The sequence below is a fragment of the Megalobrama amblycephala genome, linkage group LG12 (assembly GCF_018812025.1).
Source record: "Megalobrama amblycephala isolate DHTTF-2021 linkage group LG12, ASM1881202v1, whole genome shotgun sequence".
NCBI classification, from domain to species: domain Eukaryota; kingdom Metazoa; phylum Chordata; class Actinopteri; order Cypriniformes; family Xenocyprididae; genus Megalobrama; species Megalobrama amblycephala.
In genome coordinates, this window is record NC_063055.1 from 25,900,388 (window position 1) to 25,925,332 (window position 24,945).

The 24,945-nt window shown below is 35.5% G+C and overlaps 1 protein-coding gene across 2 annotated transcripts in view; it reads left to right on the forward strand.

The window, feature by feature from the left end:
• The window catches only part of hmcn2 (hemicentin 2), a 111,731-nt gene that overhangs the window by 67,537 nt on the left and 19,249 nt on the right, over positions 1-24,945 (forward strand). For both annotated transcript variants that reach the window (XM_048210032.1, XM_048210034.1), the window contains exons 38-64: positions 405-566; positions 662-775; positions 860-1,056; positions 2,910-2,991; positions 3,115-3,246; positions 3,347-3,490; positions 3,588-3,747; positions 4,843-4,967; positions 5,048-5,231; positions 5,329-5,426; positions 5,552-5,830; positions 5,976-6,169; positions 6,274-6,355; positions 7,756-7,892; positions 7,972-8,113; positions 9,678-9,822; positions 9,899-10,026; positions 10,137-10,293; positions 11,465-11,586; positions 12,867-13,031; positions 13,137-13,244; positions 13,361-13,495; positions 15,880-16,014; positions 16,157-16,426; positions 23,790-23,980; positions 24,073-24,286; positions 24,382-24,516. In XM_048210032.1, the coding sequence (XP_048065989.1) occupies positions 405-566; positions 662-775; positions 860-1,056; positions 2,910-2,991; positions 3,115-3,246; positions 3,347-3,490; positions 3,588-3,747; positions 4,843-4,967; positions 5,048-5,231; positions 5,329-5,426; positions 5,552-5,830; positions 5,976-6,169; positions 6,274-6,355; positions 7,756-7,892; positions 7,972-8,113; positions 9,678-9,822; positions 9,899-10,026; positions 10,137-10,293; positions 11,465-11,586; positions 12,867-13,031; positions 13,137-13,244; positions 13,361-13,495; positions 15,880-16,014; positions 16,157-16,426; positions 23,790-23,980; positions 24,073-24,286; positions 24,382-24,516 (4,137 nt within the window). The remainder of the gene's footprint in view (positions 1-404; positions 567-661; positions 776-859; positions 1,057-2,909; positions 2,992-3,114; positions 3,247-3,346; positions 3,491-3,587; positions 3,748-4,842; positions 4,968-5,047; positions 5,232-5,328; positions 5,427-5,551; positions 5,831-5,975; positions 6,170-6,273; positions 6,356-7,755; positions 7,893-7,971; positions 8,114-9,677; positions 9,823-9,898; positions 10,027-10,136; positions 10,294-11,464; positions 11,587-12,866; positions 13,032-13,136; positions 13,245-13,360; positions 13,496-15,879; positions 16,015-16,156; positions 16,427-23,789; positions 23,981-24,072; positions 24,287-24,381; positions 24,517-24,945) is intronic.

The following is a 24,945-nucleotide window of genomic DNA, read 5'->3' on the forward strand; positions in this document are numbered from 1 at the left end:
TATCTATTTTTATAGAAATTAATACTTTTATTCAGCAAGGACTAATTAAATTGATCAAAAGTTAAAGAAATTAATACTTTTATTCAGCAAGGAGTAATTAAATTGATCAAAAGTAACAATAAAGACATGTACTGTATAATGTTACAAAAGATTTATATTTTAAATAAATACTGAAAAATGTATCACAGTTTTCACAAAAAAATGGTTTTCACAATGCCTTGGTAAGCATAAAAGATTTCTTTGAAAAACATTAAAAATCTTACCGCCCCCAATCTTCTGAATGGCAGTGTATATGGTTATATAATGTATATCATCCTTATCTGTTCATGCAACACCAAAGAATGTAATACATTGTTAAAAATATGTACATATGTGGCATAAATTATTTTTATTTTTAATGTTAGTTCCACCAAGGATTGTGGGCCGCCGGGAGGAAGATATGAGCGTGGTGGAGGGTCACATGATCTCTCTGCTGTGTGATGTGCAGGCATACCCACCTGCTGACATCATCTGGACAAAAGATGGGCAGGTGCTGGAGTTCACCACTGGCATCCACATACTGCCAGGTGATTTGCAGTCTAAATATAACTCTCTGTGTTTATAAATAATGCTTCATGAAGCATGTATGCATGTATGTAATGTGCCATCATCCTGTCCAAAGGTGGTCAGATGCTGCAGCTTCCCAGGGCTGGACAGCAGGATGCTGGCCAATATGTCTGTACAGCCACAAACTCAGCCGGACAAGACCAAAAGAGCATTCTCCTTACAGTTTATGGTTAGTGGTTTATTGACATCTTAGTTCATTAATTCCTTCAGAAGATTAATATAGCAATGAACACTTTGATTTGGCCCTTTCTAGCCCTGCCTACACTGGTGCCACGTACTGAATCAGAATCAGAGGTTATGACACCTCAGGTCGGGTCATCGCTTATTCTGCGTTGTGAAGCCAATGGCATGCCTAAACCAGAGGTCACATGGTATCGTAATGGACTTCAGCTGGCTGCTGGGAATGGTTTGAGGATAGAGCGCCAGCAGCTAGAGATAGTTGGTGTACAGGTAATAAAGCACTTTGAAAACTCCCACATATCAACATACAGACTTTAAATTCATATAAAGTTATATAGCATATACACTATCATTCAAAAATTTAGGGCAATTATGATTTTTTGTATGAAATATGATTCCCTTTTTGAAGTAAATTAATATTTTTATTCAGCAAGGATGCATTAAATTGATCAAAAGTGTCAGTAAAGACATCTATACTGTCAAAAAATGTGTATCTCAAATAAATGCTTTTTTATGGAAGTTTGTTTCCTCCACCGAATAAAAAATAAAAAAGGTAATTGCGACTTTTTATTTTTTTTCTCGCAATTCTAACTTTTTTTCAGAAGTGCATGATATAAACTCACAACTGCGAGTTATGAGGTCAGAATTGTGAGATAAATTTGCAATAGAGGGTATGCACGTGACGTCACCGTCGACAGTTACGACTGCGGTCACGGGCACGGCCACTGAGTGGCAAAAGACTGAAGGGGCTCGCACACCGGACGCGAAGCTCAGCGCCTCGCCACGTCTTTAAAATTCGAACGCATTGTTTTAGAACTATAAGTGTACGCACACCGGCGGCGACATTCGGCGCCTGTCCGCGGCGCCCAGCTACGACTAATGGCGTGTCGCGGCGCAGCGCGGCGCTGACCTTCGCGTCCGGTGTGCGAGCCCCTTGAGCAGCAGCATTGGTTTTCGCCGTGAATGTCGCGAAAAACACACAAAACACATCCAAAACGTGAAAGAGCTTTGTGACTGACTGTACAAATAGCTTTGAGACAAACCCTGAGGTATATATTTAAAAACTGCAGAAAACAACAGGGAAAAAAGCAAATGAATCACTGCATTTCACAGAAACAGCTCGACTCCAGGCAGGGAAACATGTTTTAGTTATCATTTTGTGTCAAACTGTTGGATTTTGAGGTAAAATCATACCGTATATATTGTATTGTTATATACGTTAGTAGTTTGACAACTCATCAATTAATTATTTTCCATCTTATATTATGCATAATTGGGTGTTTTTAAATAAACAACACTGACAAAAACTATACTATGAAACTATATATGTTTTAGGGCTGGACAATATGATGATATAACATTGATATAAGTGATTACGCGGATTTAAACCTACCGATATTGTAGTTATATAAAATATTCACAGGCAGATTTGCTTTATGTGTCTCCCCGCCGTCGAAATCGGGCACATATAAATGTCAGGAAACACGACTCCAGGCTGCATGTCAATATCCATGGATTAGGTTTATTTGACAAGTTGTAAGGAACACATTCAATTCCAACCTTTAGTGTAAGTCGTTAGTTTTACTCGCGTTTTCGCAGTTTCCCTTGTTAAATCCAGTCACGCAGCAGGTTCTTTTGCCACTCAGTCCAGCTGAGGGAGCGCGTTTTCGGCGGGAAAGTGACGTCGATGCATACCCTCTATGCTAAAAAAAAAGTCACTCTTTTTTTTCTAAGAATATGACTATAATTCACAATTGCGAGTTTATATCTCAATTCTGAGAAAAGAAGTCAGAATTGTGAGAAAAAAAGTCAGAATTGCGAGTTTATATTTCGGAATTCTGACTTTATATCTCGCATTTCTGAGAAAATAGTCAGAATTGTGAGATGTAAACTCTCAATTGTGAAGAAAAAAATTCAAAATTGTGAGATAAAAAGTCGCAATTATCTTTTTTTATTTTTATTTTTTTATTCCATGGTGGAAACAAGCTTCCATAGTTTTTGTTTTAACATTCTAGTCATCAAAGAATCCTGAAAAAAGTACTGTTTCCACAGCATAAATGTTTAAATAAGTGGTGTATTTATAATTATTTCTTTGTTGACATGGTTTCTGACTTTTTTCTTAGGTGGCTGATGGCGGGGTGTACACCTGTAAGGTGTCCAACATTGCGGGTCAAGTAGATCGCACCTTTAGAGTAACAGTTCATGGTGAGTCCTAAAAACAAACCATAACTGCAACATTTATGTAAATGTCCTCTATTCGGATATGCATTACAACAGTTACAGGTGCTATAAGCAATTTCAGATGTTTCGCCTAACTTTCATTTATAGTGCCTCCTGTGATGGAGGGACCTCTTCATGAGACCCTCACTCAGAACCTGGGCTCCCACATCACCCTCATCTGTGAGGCCTCTGGCGTACCTGTACCCACCTTTGCTTGGCTGAAAGATGGCTCCCCTATCGGTCAGTTAAATACTGCACTCCTTCAGATGTTAGTGTGTTGTTAGTGTTAGTGTGCTTTTATTTATGTTGTTGCTTTTTTGTTGTATATTTCTATGTTTAGAAAGCACTTTGCAATGGAACTGGTCGATGAGAGGAAACAGACTGGAGTTAGGCCCTCTGCAGCTCTCTCATGCAGGCACTTACACCTGCATCGCCAAAAACAGTGAAGGGCAGACACAGAAAGACTATTCACTTACTATATATGGTAAAACTGCCTTAATCACTAATCTCTGTATGAAATAATCTCAGTCTTGTTTCTTGATTCACTCTATGGGATAACCAAATGTATTTGGCACCATCAGCGTCACCCACTATTATAGATTCTGGTCACCCATCAGAGGTCAGTGCACCTGTAGGGGAGGAACTGACTCTTGAATGTCAGGTGATGGGTACACCTACTCCCAAAGTGAGCTGGCTGAAGAATGGAAAGACTCTTGAGAATGGAAACACAGAACATATAGAGTAAGACTTTCACACTCATAAGTCTATATTTTAATAATATAATATAATTAGAGTTGTCAAAAGTACTGACTTCGGTACCACATCGGTACTGAAATTTTGAAAATGTGACGCTTTGAGCGCTGTTGAGGCGATTCATAAACACCTCTGATTGACCATTGTGTTCACAGCTCATCAGATATATCTGTGATTGGCTTCAATGATCAACGCTTCAAAAACGTTATAAATAGTCATCAATGACACTCTTCACCAAACGCCTACACCGCTAATAGACGCCTGCTTTAAATGCTCTCACTCCCGCTTTCAAAATGCTTTAAAATTCAAACACTTCTGTGTGCTTTCAAACTGCGTTGCTTTGAGTTGATCATTGAAGCCAATCACAGATATATCCGATGAGCACGTCAACACAATGGCCAATCAGAGGTGGGTTTTTAAAAAAAAAAAAATTTATTTATTTTTTTCAATTTCAGTACCGATTGGTACCAAAGTCTGTACTTTTGATAATATAATATAATATAATAAAAGTATTTATACACAGAGCATATAGTGTAACTCTCACACTGAGTCAATGATTTCTTTCTTTTATATAAATATAAAAATAAGGAATTAATTTTGAAAAATAAAAAAGATTGAAACATTATGAAAACTAATTTAAATGTTTAATTACACTTTTCTTACACCTTTCACTCAAATTATTATACTTATAATATTATTTGTAATTATTTTTTGTGTGTGTTAAATTATAAAAATGGAAAATAGGAAAAATCACTAGAGGGACTTTTTGATCCCACTGTATAATTTAATATAATACATAGATTTCATCAGAATAAAAAACTAATTAAATTTTTCAATTCTTACATCTTTCACTCCAGTTGTTTTGCTTATAATATTAGTTGCTTAGAACAATTATTTGTGATTTTTCTATTAAATTGTACCTAAAAAAAAAATCACTTGTGGGTCTTTCTGATCCCACTTTATAATATAATAAGCATTTTTTTTCTAATTGATAACTTTAACTTTGTGCTTGACAGAGAAATGTCAATCGTTTATAGTTCACAGTGGCACTAACTGATTTGCTGATGTGTGTGTGTATTACAGTATCTCTCCAGATGGGAGCACTCTAACACTTCTGAATATAAGACCAGAGGACTCAGGAACATACACCTGCCTGGCTGTCAGCTCCGCCGGCCAAGAGAGCAAAATTTATACCTTGTTTGTTTTGGGTGAGAACAGATGTCTTTGTATAGTTTTTTTGTACACAATACAAATCTGTGAATTGATTTTCATACTTTTTGCACTACAGTTCCTCCCTCCATAAGTGGGGAGACCAGCGTCCCCCGTGAGGTGCACACCACCCAGCACAGTGTTGTCACACTGGAGTGCAAAGCCACCGGGACGCCCCAGCCTCAAATCAGTTGGCTAAGGGACGGTCATCCTTTACTCCTGTCACCCCGAATACGCCTGCTCTCTGCAGATTCTGTTCTTAGGTCAGTTTTGCACACAGAACAAAGACAATTCTGTGCTTTCTGATATGATAGATGTAACATTAGATTTACAGTGTGTTGTATCCTTGTGTTGGCACAGGATTGCACCGGTGCAGCTGTCTGATTCTGGCATCTACACTTGCGTGGCACGTAGTCGAGCTGGATTAGCCGAACTCAACTTTGACCTCCAAGTGCAAGGTACATCAGGAACACTTTTTAATTGCTAAATATAAATAATATAAATAAAATGAATAAAGAAACAACTAAATCACAATTAACTTAGCTGCACGTTTTTAACCATTGCTGTTTGTCCCCCTCATCAGCTCCCCCTGCTGTTGAGCGCACAGAGCCGACTGAGCAGGTAGCCGTAGTCCAGGGCTCTTCGGTAACACTGACCTGTGAAGCCCGCGGTGTGCCCCCTCCCACTTTGTCGTGGATGAAAGATGGCCAGCCGCTCTCACTGCACCGCAATCTTCTGCTCGATGGACAGGAAACCCGCTTCCTGCTCTCTGATGTGGGTCCCAGCGATGGAGGCCTCTACAGCTGTGTGGCAAGCAACCAGGCAGGAAGCAGTACCAAAACTTTCAACCTGACCGTCCTAGGTATTTGCCATCGAAAACTGATGTATGAATGAAACATGAGAGACTGGAGAAGGTTTTTGGGTCCATACAATAATACTTTTAGGAGCATAAATGCATAAAATCTGATGAAAGTATTCAAATCTGAGGATGTATTTGCCCATATTAGAGCCCCCCAAGATCTCTGGCTCTTCATCCCCTGAGGAGCAGCTGGTTGCAGTGGACAGTGTGCTGGAGCTGGAGTGTATCGCTACCGGTCTCCCTCCTCCTACCCTCAGCTGGCTGAAAGATGGGCGTCCACTACAGGACAACATGGCAATAATAGAGAGAGATGGGCAGCTGCTCAGGATCAACAAAGTTCAGGTGATTTGAATTTGAGGCTTATTCAAATGAAGATGTTTAGCTTGTTTTGCATTTGTGTATTGCTTTGTGATTGTGAATATATGTTCTGTCATGTTTTGGAATAGGTGGAGGATGCAGGTCTGTATACCTGTCTTGCTAGTAGCCCAGCAGGAGAGGATGGTAGAAACCACTGGGTGCGTGTACAGCGTAAGTCAAACATATATATATATTTTTTTCTTTCTTTATTTTCGCAGGTGAAAAAAGTACACTTCTATAATTTACTTAAAGTGCTCTATTTTCACGCTCTAATTTTGTACTTAAAGGGATAGTTCACCCAAAAATGAAAATTTGATGTTTATCTGCTTACCCCCAGGGCATCCAAGATGTAGGTGACTTTGCTTCTTCAGTAGAACACAAATGATGATTTTTAACTCCAACCGTTGTGGTCTGTCAGTCGTATAATGCATGTCAATGGGAATTCCATCTATAAGAGTCAAAAAAACATGCACAGACAAATCCAAATTAAACCCTGCGGCTCGTGACGACACAGTGATGTCCTAAGACACGAAACGATCGGTTTGTGTGTTCTACTGAAGAAACAAAGTCACCTACATCTTGGATGCCCTGGGGGTAAGCTGATAAACATCAGCTATCCCTTTAAAATACTAAAAATTCTTCTTTAGTACTTCTTAAGATAATCTTAAGAACATCTAAGTGTACTCAACAGTGCTATTTTGAGACACCATGAAATATGAACTAAAATGTGCTTTTAATGTACTATCTCTCTGTATTTAAAAAATGTATTTAGATACTACTTATAGTACATTTGAACCCATAGTGTACTACAAGTGGTAATTAAATATATTTTTTAAATACAGAGATAGTATATTAAAAGCACATTTTAGTTCATATTTCATGCTGTCTCAAAATAGCACAGTTGAGTACACTTAGAGGTTCTTAAGATTATATTAAGAAGTACAAATAAGAATTTTTAGTATATTAAGCACAAAATTATTTGCACTTTTAAGTACATTATAGAAGTGTACTTTTTTACTTTTTAAAAATCTAATGGGAAAAATACAATTAATTTAAGATAAACTGTGGTTTGGGGTCAATAAGGAAATATTAGGAATATATTAGGAAATAAATACTTTTATTCAGCAAGGATGCATTAAATTGATCAAAAGTGACAGTAAAGGCATTTATGTTGCAAAAGAACTTTCTATTCATCAAAGAATCCTGAAAAAAATGCGATGCACAGTTTACACCAAAATATTAAGCAGCACAACCATTTTTAATATTGATAATAATAAGAAATATTTCTTGAGCACCAAATCAGCATTTTACAGTGAATTCTGAAGGATCATGTGACACTGAAGACTGTTGTAATGGCTGCTAAAAATTCATCTTCGCCATCACAGGAATAAATTGCATTTGAAAATATATTACAATAAAAAAATGATGTTTAAATATTTTTACCTAAGAAATACAAATGACAAGACAGAAATACTGATTAAGAAAAACATTTTTGCAGTGTAGGCCAGAACTAACTGTTAAGGACCACAGACATAACAGCTGAATCATTTGTTTTGTCCAATCACTTTCAGTTCCACCCACTCTTCTTGGCTCAAATGACATCAGAACTGTATCGGTTCCAGCCAAAGGTCACTTGACATTGGAATGTCAAACCGACAGTGACCCTCTACCAGAGATTGAGTGGTACAAGGATGATGTCAAACTACAGGTGAGAGCAGATCAGTGTACTTTCTGGATATATTTGTAGGTATTACATCACATTAATCTGCCTTTTTTGTTTCTCTCAGTTGGGAGGTCGTATTCAGTCCATTGCTGGTGGACAGTATTTGGAAATTCAAGATGTCCGGACTCATGATAGTGGACAGTACAGCTGTGTGGTCACCAACATTGCTGGCAGCACCAGTCTATTCTTCACTGTTGAGATTCTCTGTAAGTTTGTGTCACTCACACGCATGTTTTTCCAAACACATATGAACACAATTAAACTGTAAAGAGCATATACAGTACCGTCCAAAAGTTTATACATTTTTGAAAATGTATTTATTCATCAAGAGTGCATGTCAGACGTCCTTGACTCAGCTCATTATCCACTAATTCGGCCACGCCCACGGAGCGAGCGCTATTCAGATGCAAATTCTGAGGCAATACATGTGTACATCATTGCAATTGTGTATTTATTATCTTCAAGTGTCTATCTGCATGTTATAGCCATGGTTATAGTGATCTCTGGAAGCCTCTGTTAGTTCCTGGAATGTCACGTTTTTCGCCTGTTCTTCTAACATTTGTGGACTTGTCATTTGTGGACTAAATGTGCACAGACCGCCCTCTCCGGCTGCAAGTATGAATTGTAAACACAGTATCCAGCGCTCATAGTGATGACAATAAATACTGAATAAATATTACTCCTCTGTATAGAAAATTGACATCAACATATGAGAATCCATCAATATTTCTCCAAATGTGCATGCTTTTAAGTTAAAAGCCTATAATGAAATGTCATAGAGGTAACATGAATGTTCAAACACTTTGCATCACAGAAATACATTATATTTTAAAGTATATTAAAATAGAAAACCGTTACTTTAAATTGTAATAATATTTCACAGTATCACTGTTTTTTTCTGTATTTTTGATATACAGCATGATGAGCATGAGACTTCTTTTAAAAACATTATAATAGTAATGTGTCCAATCTTTTGACTGGTACTGTAATTTAACCTATAATAGGCCTATACAAATTTTTCTTCACATGATGTGCAACAAAACTTGAATGCATTAGATCACAAAAATCATGTTTTCTGTCAAGAGTGGACATTATATTAACATTAACACAGCTGACAGAGGGTTTTTTCACATAACCTACCTGACTGAAAGGGCTCATTATGCGGTTCATTATGCAGGTCATTATGCAGGTCTTTGTCTTCTCAGGTGTGAATCACAGCATTATTCATGAAGATTCACGCCTCCATGCATACTGTGTTTCTTGATAAAAAGTGTCTTACAAAATTTAAATCTCTATATTGTTTTATATGAATGAGTAGGCAGGATAATTTTACATCATTTTGAAGAAAAAATTCTTGTCTACAACCTCCAATACCACAAAGTCTTGTGAACACATAATTTATATTTATTTTGTGGCCTTATTTCTTAAGTTTTTTGTTTTTTCAATAACCACACATAAACGTTATTCCTTAAAAAATACAAACATGTACATACATTTTGCTCACGTATTATGGTAGCCTAGTTTGTGCTCAATACAGTGTAATGACACCTTTTCCATTAATATGTTTATGAACAACTGAAAAAAGCACAAATGTCAGGGCTTTTCAAAACTTCTCCAGGGCCCCAAATCAGCCTCAGACTCCAGAGGTTTAAATTGATCAAAAAAGACAGTAAAAGATTTCTGTTTAATTCTCAATATGATGTTGTTAATTCTTAATAAATCAATGTTTGGTTTAAAGGAAAAAAAATCTTTTTGATCATGTTCACTTAGTGCCGCCGGTCATCAGAGAGGGCAGCTCACTGATCATAGCACATGTCAAACAAGATACAGTGCTGCCGTGTGAGGTGGAGGGAGGGCCTTCGTCATCTGTCTTATGGAGGAAAGATGGAGGTCCAGTCCCACTTCACAATGGCAGGCAAGTTTGTAAACAGCAGCATTTAATTCTAACCTTAAAGTGCCACCAACTGAATTCAGTCTTTGCCTGCAAACAGATTTACCTTGCTGTCAGAGGGCTCTTTGCGTATTGGGACAGTGCAGCTGTCCGACGCTGGGCGTTACTTCTGCAGTGTATCTAATCAGGCCGGATCAGACCATCGCGGCATGGACCTTAAAGTTTACGGTATTGCAGAACACTAAAGAGACATAATGACATTTTCACCAACCTCCTACATGAGTTCAGACTGAAATCCAGACTAATTTGTTTTTTATTGTCCTTATTTATCCTGTCAGTTGGACCCTCGATCAGCCCTGGCCCCTTTAATGTGACGGTGGTCACAGGTCAGAGGGCAGTGTTGAGTTGTGAGAGCACAGGTATACCTGCTCCTCAGGTGAGCTGGAAAAGGAACGGCTCACCCCTCAATGTGGATCTTCAGTCGGGTGCTTACAGGTTTGAAGTGCTACTGTTTTTTATGCTTATTATTATTATTATTATTATTATTTTATTCATAAAATTGTATTTTAGTTTTTATTAGTTTTTTAGTTTCTATAATATTCTACTTGTTTTAGATTCATTGTTTTTTATTTAGTATGTACAGTACAGTCCAAAAGTTTGGAACCACTAAGATTTTTAATGTTTTTAAAAGAAGTTTCATCTGCTCACCAAGGCTACATTTATTTAATTAAAAATACAGTAAAAAACAATAATATTGTGAAATATTATTACAATTTAAAATAACTGTGTACTATTTAAATATATTTGACAAAGTAATTTATTCCTGTGATGCAAAGCTGAATTTTCAGCATCGTTACTCCAGTCTTCAGTGTCACATGATCCTTCAGAAATCATTCTAATATGCTGATTTGCTGCTCAATAAACATTTATGATTATTTTCAATGTTGAAAACAGTTGTGTACTTTTTTTTTCAGGATTCCTTGATGAATAGAAAGTTCAAAAGAACAGCATTTATCTGAAATACAAAGCTTCTGTAGCATTATACGCTACCGTTCAAAAGTTTGGGGTCAGTAAGAATTTTAATTTTAATTTTTTTTGAAAAGAAATTAAAGAAATGAATACTTTTATTCAGCAAGGATGCATTAAATCAATCAAAAGTGGCAGTAAAGACATTTATAATGTTATAAAAGATTAGATTTCAGATAAACACTGTTCTTTTGAACTTTCTATTCATCAAATAATCCTGAAAAAAAATATTGTACACAAATATTTTGTACAATTGTACACATTAAATGTTTCTTGAGCAGCAGATCAGCATATTAGAATGATTTCTGAAGGATCATGTGACACTGAAGACTGGAGTAATGATGCTGAAAATTCAGCTTTGCATCACAGGAATAAATTACTTTGTGAAATATATTCAAATAGAAAACAGTTATTTTAAATTGTAATAATATTTCACAATATTACAGTTTTTTACTGTATTTTTAATTAAATAAATGTAGCCTTGGTGAGCAGACGAAACTTCTTTTAAAAACATTAAAAATCTTAGTGGTTCCAAACTTTTGGACTGTACTGTATTTATCGACAAATACTAATTTAATCACTGACAATTTATATATAATATATATAAAAAATATCTTTACTACATGATTTTGTTTTCAAGGTTAATGTCTTCTGGCTCTCTGATCATTGCCTCACCGTCTGTTGAAGATGAGGGCTACTTTGAGTGTACAGTGACCAATGAGGTTGGAGAAGAGCGAAGGGTCATAGAGGTCATTCTGCAAGGTACTATGTAACAGGTTCATGGATGATAAAACATAAACATATCCATAGTCATCATACTATGGCTCCAATAACTATTTAGACACTTATGCCATGTTTAAAAGTGTCTTTACATTATATTACAAAACAAAAAAAATCTAACCAAGTGGCATTTATTGTAATAAAAAAATGCACTTTAAGTAAAGCTGTTTGCAAAAAGTGATTTGTTCAAAAATTTAATTGTTCAAAAATAAGATAAAAAGGAGTAGGCTACTATTTTAAACAAGCTGCACTAGATAGCTGAGTGCAGTGAATTTAACTGACTGGGACATTTAAAGGGTTAGTTCACCCAAAAATGAAAATTCATTTATTACTCACGCTCATGCCGTTCTACACCTGTAAGACCTTCGTTAATCTTCGGAACGCAAATAAAGATATTTTAGTTAAAATCCGATGGCTCTGTGAGGCCTGCATAGGGAGCAATGACATTTCCTCTCTCAAGATCCATAAAGGTACTAAAAACATATTTAAATGAGTTCATGTGAGTACAGTGGGTCAATATTAATATTATAAAGCGACAAGAATATTTTTGGTGTGCCAAAAAACCAAAATAACGACTTGTATAGTGATGGCTGATTTCAAAACACTGCTTCAGGAAGCATTGGAGCATAATGAATCAGCGCGTCGAATCAGCTGTTCGGAGCGCCAAAGTCACATGATTTCAGCAGTTTTGGAGATCCGAATCATGATTCGATACGCTGATTCATTTGTGCTCCGAAGCTTCCTGAAGCGGTGTTTTAAAATCAGCCATCACTATATAAGTCGTTATTTTGGGTTTTTTTTGCCGCACCAAAAATATTCTCGTTGCTTTATAATATTAATACTGAACCACTGTACTCACATGAACCAATTTAAATATGTTTTTAGTACCTTTATGGATCTTGAGAGAGGAAATGTCATTGCTCCCTATGGAGGCCTCACGGAGCCATCAGATTTTAACCAAAATATCTTAATTTGTGTTCTGAAGATTAACGAAGGTCTTATGGGTGTGGAACGGCATGAGGGTGAGTAATAAATGACAGGATTTTCATTTTTGGGTGAACTAACCCTTTAAATTTGATTCATAATATGTTTGATATTTTTCACCTATTTTTCACCAGATTTGCATGTAATCTAATTTAAGTATCTAAAAGTATCCAAATACTTTTGGGGGCAACTGTACATATACTGTAGCATATTGTGAACTCATACAGTATGTCTGTGCACATTCATGGACTGAATTTCTTTTATTTATTTTTTTCCAGTTCCTCCTGTAATTAAAGATGATGTTAGCAGTGTTACGGCTGTTAAAATGTCCCCTGTCGTGTTGCCATGTCATGCCACGGGGCGTCCAGAGCCTATCATTAGCTGGAACAAGAACTGGATGCAGCTGGGCGCTCGGGGAGGCAGTTATCGTGTGCTGCCCACAGGTGAATCTGAGTCAGATTTCCACCACATGCTCCAGCTATTACTTATATTTCTAAACTATATGCTGTAGTAGTTTATGTAATTGTAGTTGTTTCATTCTTATGTAGGTGCACTGGAGATCTTGGCTGCAACTCCCAGTCATGCTGGCAAATATACCTGCTCTGCCCGCAATTCAGTTGGAGTGGCTTACAAACACGTTACTCTTACTGTGCAAGGTTAGATCCAGAAGTATAAGTGATATTATGTTACTTGAAATCATCTGAAAAATAAAAAGTACACTTAGTATATGCGATTACCAAAATATACGGTTTGATTTGATTTGTGTTCTTAGAGCCCCCAGAGATCAGGCCCATGGCAGAGGAAGTGCAGGTGGTGTTACATCACTCGGTGGTTCTTCCCTGTGAAGTACAAGGATTCCCAAGACCCACCATTACATGGCAGCGAGAAGGCGTTCCAGTGGCAACAGGTTAGTTTGGTTGTAGTCTAGTGATTAAAACTGGATTAGTGACAAGTTTGACATCAAGACTGCTTCTTCACGACTTTTTCGAGCTCAAACAATGGTGACTTGAGACTATAATGTGTCTGTTGCATGGCTGCCAGTTTCTCTGTAGCTTGCCAAGCACACTATTTGAGCAAAGTTAATGCGAGTGAATAATAAGATGAAATGATCTGATCGTCCTTTTTAACACGGTCTCACTATTGACATCTCACACCGCCTGCAAACACTCATGTTACCAAATTTATTCCTGTAATAGAAAAGTGAAACATTATACAGTGCACAGCATAAATGAGTACACTCCCTCTGAACAAATACAAAAGATGTATTTTCTTTATGATCAGTAATACAATTCATGGAAAGATGGTGAAACTAAAATGTATTAAACATATACATAATAAAAACTGAGAAGTATATGTCATTAATAGCCATAAAATAAGTAAATTAGCCAATTTTGTTTAAATTAAGGATTGCAGAAATGAGTACACCCTAGATTTAATTCAACAAATGTATAATATTCTAGTACTTAGTAGGCCCTCCATAATTTTAAATATACTGATCTGACCCTTCTTGGCACAGAGTGTACAAGTTCATGACAAATTGTCACATCTGTCCTGTTTAACTCCTGAATGATGAGCTCCTTAATGCCCTGATCTTTAATGGGGAGTGTTGCTCAACTCGTCTTTACAGAATCCCCCACAGGTGCTCAAGAGTGTTAAGATTGAGTGCAATACATGTCCACAGAAGGTTTTTCACCTTGGGAGAATGCATATCCTCATTGTCATGTTGAAAAAATGCCCAACAATACAGGGAATGAGGAAAGAGGAAAGGAAACCTATCTTCTGTTTCAGAACTTATCCACTGTGTATTAAATTACACAGTGGTGTGGGAATTCATGACAGCATTGATAAAGCACAACTCCCTTACACCTCCAGCACTCATATATCCCTATATAAGAGCTTTACTACCACTGAACTTTACTGTGGGAACCAGGCACTTCTCACTGTACTCCTCCTCTAGCAACACCATAACATTTTGGATGCTGTTAGATCCAAAATGATTGATTTGGTCTCATGAGACCAGAGTGTTGATTCCCTGAATCTATATTTTGTAATTTGGGCTTTGGAAATGGCTTACTGACTTTATTGTGCTTTGGCTACAGTAGGTAGTTCCAGTGAGAACAACAACCATGCATGTCATTTCTGCAGGCTGCATCTTACTCTGTGAGATAAACAGTCACTCTTTTCATAGCTTTTGCTGGCTCTGAGACACTCGCTTGTTATTTCTCTTGCTCTTTGTCTTGCAAAAAAAATCCCTCATCACTAAATGAAAGCTTAAAATGAAGGCCTGATTATTTCAGGGACCTTGTCACAAGTCCATTGTTTTTGAATTACTGTGTTACTTTTACTATATTTTCACACTTAAAACAATGATTTGGTAATCCTCTTGTACCACTGTCCTCTTTTGTGCTAAGAAATAAGTCTCCTGACAGTTCTCTCCCAAGTGCTTCCATTGTTGTCAGCATTAAGTCTGAGAATGATTCAGTGGACTATATAACACTTTTAACTGTCAAGAAATTATTTCTCTTTAAATGTTTTGTTTCAACATACTTACCTGTTGATCAAACATTGCCTTAAACTTATAGCAGAATTTTTTTATTTTATTTAGTAACTTTTAGGAGGGTGTACTTATTTTTGCTACACAACATTTTATCACCTTGATCAGAAAATCTTATTTTCCTGAATAATTTTGATATGCTTCTTTGGTAATTGATTAAGCAGACTTGCTGGAACATTATATCTCTAAAGAACCCTAACATGTCTTCTAAGTAATTGAGAAATTGAGCTGACTTTCAGAAGTTTCAAAGGGGGTGTACTCATTTATGCTGTGCACTGTAAATGTCATTACTGTCACTTTTAATTAATTTAATGCATCGTCCTTGAATAAAATGATTATTTCTTCAAAAGATAAAATTAAATCTTACTGACCTCAAACTTTTGAATGGTAGTATATGTAATGACATTATACACATTGTGGTTGTGTATGTACAGAGAGGTTAATAGAACAATATATTATATAATGATAGAGCTAATAAAACAGTTTTTATACATTTTATACATTCAGTCTTGTCTGTCTTTAAAAGGTCACACAAAAGGAAATTATCAATAATGTCATTATAAAACAGGAAATATTAATGTTCATGAGCAGAAAGTCTAATAAAACAATATTCTGTCATTACATTTTACATCACATTGCGAGTAAGAAATAAAGTGTGATACATGGGAATAGTAGATAATAATAGTAGAAGATCATCTGATATAGCGTGACATTTTATTGTTGATATTTTTTTTTAGGCCATAGACTGATGGTGCTCTCCAATGGAGCTTTGAAGTTCTCACGGGTCACTCTTGGAGATGCTGGGACGTATCAGTGTTTAGCACAGAATGAAGCAGGAACAGCTATGGGAAGGACCCACCTCATATTACAAGGTACATCATGTTTATTGATGGAAGTCTGTCTTTATACCTCAAAAAAAAGATTTACTGTAGTTGCATGTTCATCAGCGTTTTAGTCAATGCAAATATTACAAGGTGGCTTTGAGTAATGACTATTTCACTGTTTCGGTGACAGTTCCTCCAGTGTTGTCTGTGCCTCGTCTGGAGTACACAGCAGTTCTTGGCCAGCCGGTCAGTCTGGATTGTACCGCGGACGGTCAACCAAAGCCAGAAGTGACATGGCACAGGGAGCGTAGGCCTGTGGTGGAAGGTACACACCTGAGATTGTTCTCCAACGGCACCCTGCACATCACCGCCACTCAACGCAGTGATGCAGGACTCTACACCTGCTCAGCCCGAAACAACGTTGGCAGAGCCAGCCATGATATCAGACTCATTCTACAAAGTGAGTTCCACACAATACCAAGAGAATCATTGTTTGTGAAATCTTTGTATCATATGAGGGTCATGAGAGGATTTCCCCCATTTTTTTGTTTTGTTTGTTTCATTGGGTGTTGATGCACTTTATACTTAAAACAAGATACATTTACTTTAGGAGCAAAATTGTGACAAAAACTATTTTTTATTATTTTCTTGTTTTAAACATTAACAGTGTATTGAGATTTAGGCTTAAAGCAAGAAATTGTCATTGTGGCAAACGTATTAACATAATTATATGACACTGGAAAAAAATACAAGTCTGTATAGAGTGGTTCAGGTATTATGTCACTTTGTAGGTCAACCAGCAGTTAGCATCACCCTGTTTCCCTCAACAAAAACCATTGGCTTTTGGATCATCATAAAAAAATAAGCTCTGTGATCAGCAAAAGTGTATGATACTTGCACGTTTTGTCCGTCAAGATACTTTTTACAGATGAACACAACTTTTATGAATTTTGAAGTCTAAATGCAGTCGCCAAATGCCACGACTTCAATGTCACCACCACTTTCAGTTTTTATCTAAAAACATTTTCTCACAAAGTTTGAGTTAGAATAGTTTATAAGAGCACTATTATAAGCACAACGAGGCTGTAAAAGTGGACTGAGTTTCAGTGATGGGAATAACGGCGTTATAAATAACGCGCGTTACTAACGCCGTTACTTTTTTCAGTAACGAGTAATCAAACGAATTACTTTTTCTCCCGTTACAACGCCGTTACCGTTACTGACAAAAAAAATGCAGCGTTACTATAATTGAGCTCACTGAAGCGGTTTTCATCCGAGTAAGCTCTCTCTCAGCCATAGGACCTGCAAAGTTTTTTTCTCTGGTGTGTGCTGTGGTTAGTCATACACAAATATAATTTTAAACTGATAATAATGTACGATGCGCTGTGTGTGTGTGTCTGTCAGAGCAAAACCAGAATACCCTTTTTGATGCTTGATCTAAAATATGTGAAATGAGTTTTTTTCTAGTCGACTAGTAGTTGTTCATTTAAGCTATTAGTTGACTAATCACATTTATATTAATTTAATTTCTTAAATACTGGAAAGAATAAACCATAATAAGGAGCGTTTACATAATAAAGGCTATATAGCACTCAAGGGCACGCATAATTGCCATAAAGAACCGGCAAAGGTTATGATTATGAGTGTGACAAAAACAGCAAGGAGACATTTTAATTGTTTATTAATAAAGTAATGTTTTCTGAATCAGTGTCGGCTGCAAAGATGAAGTTGACATTGCTGATTCTCATTGCTGATCATCTGCTCATATGGACGCGCCTAGAGAGATTACGCACATTTCATTCGGATTAAGCTATATAATCAGAGTAGCCTCTTTCTTTTCGTGTTTAATTACTTCATTTTCGTTAAAGTAGATATTTCAAGCTTTCTATAGATATATTTCTCATGTCTGCGAGGCAAGCAGCCTCTGAGTTTCGGTTCATTTAGACTATAAGACGCGCTCCAGTTCACGCGCCAGTGATCGCGCCCGCGCCTCCATGTCATGATTTTATTGTCTGCTATATTTGCTTGTTATATATTAAATCCAAGCAATTGGTTGATGAAACATTGATTAAAATTAAGATACAATTTTTACAAAACGAAATTCACTTTAAAGAGAGGCTTTCTATAAAACAAAACTTAATGAAGTGTTTAAAATCATGTCTGACCCACTCCATGTCTCCCGATATATTTGCGCATCTTATGATGCATCTTACTCACGCTGTTCACTTTTCATAATCGAATAAATGGATTTAAAACATAACATAGGACTATTTAAACATAAATATGAAACTATGTTTTCTTTAATGGCTACCAACACAGTATAGAGAAATTTCATGTCGTGAGCAAGAGCGGATCATGAGTCAGGAGTCGCATCAAGAATAATTTATTCTTAGACTTATATGTAATATTGGGGGCATTCAATTTATTTGGCATATTTTTATTTTTATTTATTTTTTAAAGTAACGCAATAGTTACTTTCCCTGGTAATTAGTTACTTTTATAATAATGTAACTCAGTTACTAACTCCGTTACTATTTGTGAGAAGTAACTATAACTAATTACTTTTTTAAAGTAACGTGCCCAACACTGCTGAGTTTACCTGTTCAGCATGATGACTTTTAATGTCATCGACAGCCTCTGTAGTCCCAAAATGGCAGTTGCTAACAAATGGCTATTTGTTAGCAACTGCCATTTTTAAGACACTTAACAATCATTAAGTGGGGTAATACTATTTTATGTCGTAGAATAAAACGTGAAAGTGTCTTGAACTCGTGTTCACCACATACCTTATTTCAGGCATTTAACCAAAATTCAAAAAACCCATTGACTTTGGAGCGATGGAACCGGAAGTGCTAAAATGCTAATTCACTTCCTCGTTTTGGCCTACAAAGTGGTGTCATACCTGCACCACATTATAATAAGTCTTAATATTAATTGTTAAATTACGCATTAATAATTATAAAGCATTTATTTTATTTATTATAATAATAAATTGAAACATTAAGTATTCTTAAAAGCCCTACACTACAAATATTTTGTACATACTATGCTTATTATAGTAATTGCAATAGCTGGGAAATAACTAGGTACTAATCCTGAACTTACCCCTTAACGTAACCTTAACCCATGTAGTTATCTTACATTACCCAGTACTTTCTTTGGTAAGTTCACTGTAAGTACACATACTGTAAAATAAAGTGCAACCATACATATCTCTTTATATCTCTGCAAATGCATGTCCTAAACGCCTCTTTGACAAATTATTACTTGGCATAAATCTAAGAAAATGTTTTGGGTTTTATGCTTAAAAACATTTTGTGAATGTGGTAAAAACTACAAGAAGTCTTTAATTATATGACAATAAAATATACACTATTACAATAAAATATATGTCTTAAAATTAATTAAAAATCTTAAAATAAGTCTTGAAAAAAGATATCTTGAAAAAAATAAAGATATCTTGTTTTAAATATGTTTATGTACACACAGGTAACACAATCATGCGTGTGTTCGCTCTGTGGTGTGGTGATCTTCTTTCAGGAAATGATTTTCTGTACACGTTTACTGGCAGCCAAGACTATTTTTACTGCATGTTTTTTTAAGTGTTGACAGCAGTGTGTGTGTGTGTGTGTGTGTGTGTGTGTGTGTGTGAAAAGAGTCCACTGAAGGCAAGTTGCTTAGAACCCAAGTGCAGTTTATTTAATTAATATAGTCAAACATAAAACAAACACAGGCTTGGCAATAATCATGAACTTAAACAAGACTCACCAACAGTGGTACACGCCACGGACAGTACTGTACAGCATACTCTGCAATACATACATCTCACAATTCTGACTTTTTTTCTCAGAATTACGTGATATAAAGTCGCAAATGCATGTTGTAAAGTCAGAATTGAGTAATAAAGTTGCAATTGTGAGTTATAAATTTGAATTGTATGATATTGTTACATACTGCTCCGAGACACGAATGGTTGAGGATTGAAATGCAGTATTTATTCAGAGGGTAATCCACAATCGTGACATAGCCCCTAATAGGTCAAAACACAGGTAGGCAGTACAAACAAACAAACACAAAACAAGGCAGGGTACACAAGCAAAGAGTTATCCAGAACATCGGGGCAGAATCAACCAAGACACGGGAAAACAAGATACAACGGCTCAGAAGTGCAGTACCAACAGTGATGCAAAACTTAGCAATGAAAGACAGATTGGAGCAGGCTTATATAGGGTGAGTGAACAAGGCTAATGAGCTAAACAAGGTAACGAGATAACAAAGGGGTGTGGTCCAATAAGTGTCCATGGTAACAAGCAAGTGAACAGAGTGGCAGGGAAACATGAGGTAAACAAACAACAATGGAGACACAGGGAACACAGGCAGGGATCATGACAGATATAAAGTCGCAATTGCGAGTTATAAAGTCAGAATTGTGTGATATAAACTCACAATTCTGCTTTATTGCAATTCTGACTTCTTTTCTCTGCGAGTAATAAAGTCCAATTCTAAGGAAAAAAAAGACTGACTTTTTTTTAGAATTGTTAGTTTATCTCACAATTCGGACTTTATACCTCGCAATTCTAATTTTATAACTCACAATTCTGACTTTATAACTTACAATTCTGCAATTCTGATTTTATAACTCACAATTCGGACTTTATATCTCACAATTCTGACTTTATAACTTGCAATTCTGACTTTATAACTTGCAATTCTGCAATTCTGACTTTATATCTTGCAATTCTGACTTTATATCTCACAATTCTGACTTTAAAATTGCAATTCTGCAATTCTGACTTTATTACTCGCAATTCTGACTTTATATCTCACAATTCTGACTTTGTAACTCGCAATTCTGACTTTATAACTTGCAATTTGGACTTTATAACTCGCGATTCTGACTTTTTAACTCACAATTCTGACTTTATATCTCACAATTCAGACTTTATAACTTGCAATTCTGCAATTCTGACTTTATATCTTGCAATTCTGATTTTATAACTCACAATTCTGACTTTATATTACGCAATTCTGACTTTATAACTCAATTCTGACTTTATTTCTTGCAATTCTGACTTTATATCTCACAATTCTGACTTTATAACTTGCAATTCTGCAATTCTGACTTTATAACTCGCAATTCTGACTTTATATCTTGCAATTCTGACTTTATAACTTGCAATTCTGCAATTCTGACTTTATAACTTACAATTCTGCAATTCTGACTTTATAACTCACAATTCTGACTTTATATCTCACAATTCGGACTTTATAACTTGCAATTCTGCAATTCTGACTTTATATCTTGCAATTCTGATTTTATAACTCACAATTCTGACTTTATATTACGCAATTCTGACTTTATTTCTTGCAATTCTGACTTTATATCTCACAATTCTGACTTTATAACTTGCAATTCTGCAATTCTGACTTTATATCTCACAATTCTGACTTTATAACTTGCAATTCTGCAATTCTGACTTTATAACTCGCAATTCTGACTTTATAACTTGCAATTCTGCAATTCTGACTTTATATCTCACAATTCTGACTTTATAACTTGCAATTCTGCAATTCTGACTTTATATCTTGCAATTCTGACTTTATAACTTGCAATTCTGACTTTATATCTTGCAATTCTGACTTTATTTCTTGCAATTCTGACTTTATAACTTGCAATTCTGCAATTCTGACTTTATATCTTGCAATTCTGACTTTATAACTTGCAATTCTGCAATTCTGACTTTATATCTTGCAATTCTGACTTTATATCTTGCAATTCTGACTTTATAACTTGCAATTCTGCAATTCTGACTTTATATCTTGCAATTCTGATTTTATAACTCACAATTCTGACTTTATATTACGCAATTCTGACTTTATTTCTTGCAATTCTGACTTTATATCTCACAATTCTGACTTTATAACTTGCAATTCTGCAATTCTGACTTTATATCTCACAATTCTGACTTTATAACTTGCAATTCTGCAATTCTGACTTTATAACTCGCAATTCTGACTTTATAACTTGCAATTCTGCAATTCTGACTTTATATCTTGCAATTCTGACTTTATATCTTGCAATTCTGACTTTATAACTTGCAATTCTGCAATTCTGACTTTATATCTTGCAATTCTGATTTTATAACTCACAATTCTGACTTTATATTACGCAATTCTGACTTTATTTCTTGCAATTCTGACTTTATATCTCACAATTCTGACTTTATAACTTGCAATTCTGCAATTCTGACTTTATATCTCACAATTCTGACTTTATAACTTGCAATTCTGCAATTCTGACTTTATAACTCGCAATTCTGACTTTATATCTTGCAATTCTGACTTTATAACTTGCAATTCTGCAATTCTGACTTTATATCTTGCAATTCTGACTTTATAACTTGCAATTCTGCAATTCTGACTTTATATCTTGCAATTCTGACTTTATATCTTGCAATTCTGACTTTATAACTTGCAATTCTGCAATTCTGACTTTATATCTTGCAATTCTGATTTTATAACTCACAATTCTGACTTTATATTACGCAATTCTGACTTTATTTCTTGCAATTCTGACTTTATATCTCACAATTCTGACTTTATAACTTGCAATTCTGCAATTCTGACTTTATATCTCACAATTCTGACTTTATAACTTGCAATTCTGCAATTCTGACTTTATAACTCGCAATTCTGACTTTATAACTTGCAATTCTGCAATTCTGACTTTATATCTTGCAATTCTGACTTTATATCTTGCAATTCTGACTTTATAACTTGCAATTCTGCAATTCTGACTTTATATCTTGCAATTCTGATTTTATAACTCACAATTCTGACTTTATATTACGCAATTCTGACTTTATTTCTTGCAATTCTGACTTTATATCTCACAATTCTGACTTTATAACTTGCAATTCTGCAATTCTGACTTTATATCTCACAATTCTGACTTTATAACTTGCAATTCTGCAATTCTGACTTTATAACTCGCAATTCTGACTTTATAACTTGCAATTCTGCAATTCTGACTTTATATCTTGCAATTCTGACTTTATAACTTGCAATTCTGCAATTCTGACTTTATAACTTACAATTCTGCAATTCTGACTTTATAACTCAGAATTCTGACTTTATATCTCACAATTCGGACTTTATAACTTGCAATTCTGCAATTTATAACTTGCAATTCTGATTTTATAACTCACAATTCTGACTTTATATTACGCAATTCTGACTTTATTTCTTGCAATTCTGACTTTATAACTCGCGATTCTGACTTTATATCTCACAATTCTGACTTTATAACTTACAATTCTGCAATTCGGACTTTATAACTCGCAATTTGGACTTCATAACACAATTCTGACTTTATAATGCACAATTCTGACTATAACTCGCAATTCTGATTTTATATACAAAAATATGTTTAGATATTATACTGGAAAATAAAACAAAAGTACTTATTAAGAGTAAGTTTTTTGCAGTGTAATATATATTTATTTGCTTATATGTGTATACGTATACAGTCAAACCAAAAATTATTCAGACACCTTCAACATTTCATTCATTCACACAGTTTATTCACTATAAAAATGGTAATAAAATATGACAAGATCTCAGAGTTAAACTGTGTCAGAAAAAAATGATCCTAATTATGTCAGATAACACTTAAGCAAAACATGGTCAGGTCAAAGTATCTGAATAATTTTTGGTTTATATTAATTTTATATACAGTATATATAATTACTGATTTATTATACTTATGAAAGACATTAACATACATTTTGTTCATAAATATCTTTATGTGTTTCTCCACTTAGCCCCACCGCAGATTTCTGCTGGACAGTCCGACATGTCCGTCATCCAGGGATTTCAAGCACTGCTGCCGTGTGCAGCACAGGGTCTTCCAGAGCCCAGGATTAGCTGGGAGAAACAGGGAGTCCCTGTGCAAAACCTGCCGGGCAAATTCACTTTGCTGAGGTCAGGAGAACTGATTATTGAAAGGGCAGAGGTCAGTATCTTAATTTTATTAGGTAAAAATGACCAGCACGCCCATTTAAAATAACTTTTATATGAAGTGATGATGTTACAATCTATTTGCAGCCTGGTGATACAGGTCTGTTCACCTGTGTAGCCACCAACACTGCTGGAACTGCTCGACGAGACATTCGCCTGTCTGTCAACATGAGACCTGCTTTTAAAGAGTTACCTGGTGACGTAACGTTGAATAAAGGTCAAAGTCTCACCCTATCCTGTCATGCTCAGGGAACTCCAACCCCCACCATAACCTGGACTGCCAACAACAGACCCTATACAGGTATGAGAGGGTCTGAGTCTGAATTTATCTTCTTTCCTTTGAAGTTTTTTTTCTTTTCCCCAACATCACAAAAATGCTCTCATATTTGCCTACAGGTGCAAGTGTTGATGAATCTGGCAGAAGTTCAGTGATTATTGACAATGTCACTGTAAGCGATGGTGGCACCTACGTCTGCATTGCAGAGAACACTGTTGGATCCATACGGGCTCTCTCATTTGTGCGTGTCAGAGGTATGCTTAACTTTTTAAATCCTATCCAAAATTCATAATGTGTGGAAAAGCAGTTTGAGTAGTGTTTGATTGTGTCTAGAGCAGTGGCTCTCACAGAGCCAAGTCATTTAAATTCATGAAAACTTAAAACTCCAAGCTCTAAAATATTTTACTGGGTAGAAATTGTAAGTACAGAATATTTAAAATAATCCTGTTAATCACTAACTACTGGAAAAGCATTGTAAATTCACTGGTTTAAAAGAGTAAGATCCTTAAAGAATATTCAGCTCTTAAAACTTCTGTAATTATGAAACTTATTTCAATTATATTATTTTCATTTTAATTATTTTACTTACTTTAGTTACTTTAATCTATGGACACCCCTAGTTTCTGTAAATTAAAAAAGAATTGTCATTACAGCAGATGTGCCAGAGGAAACCTATTAGCCTA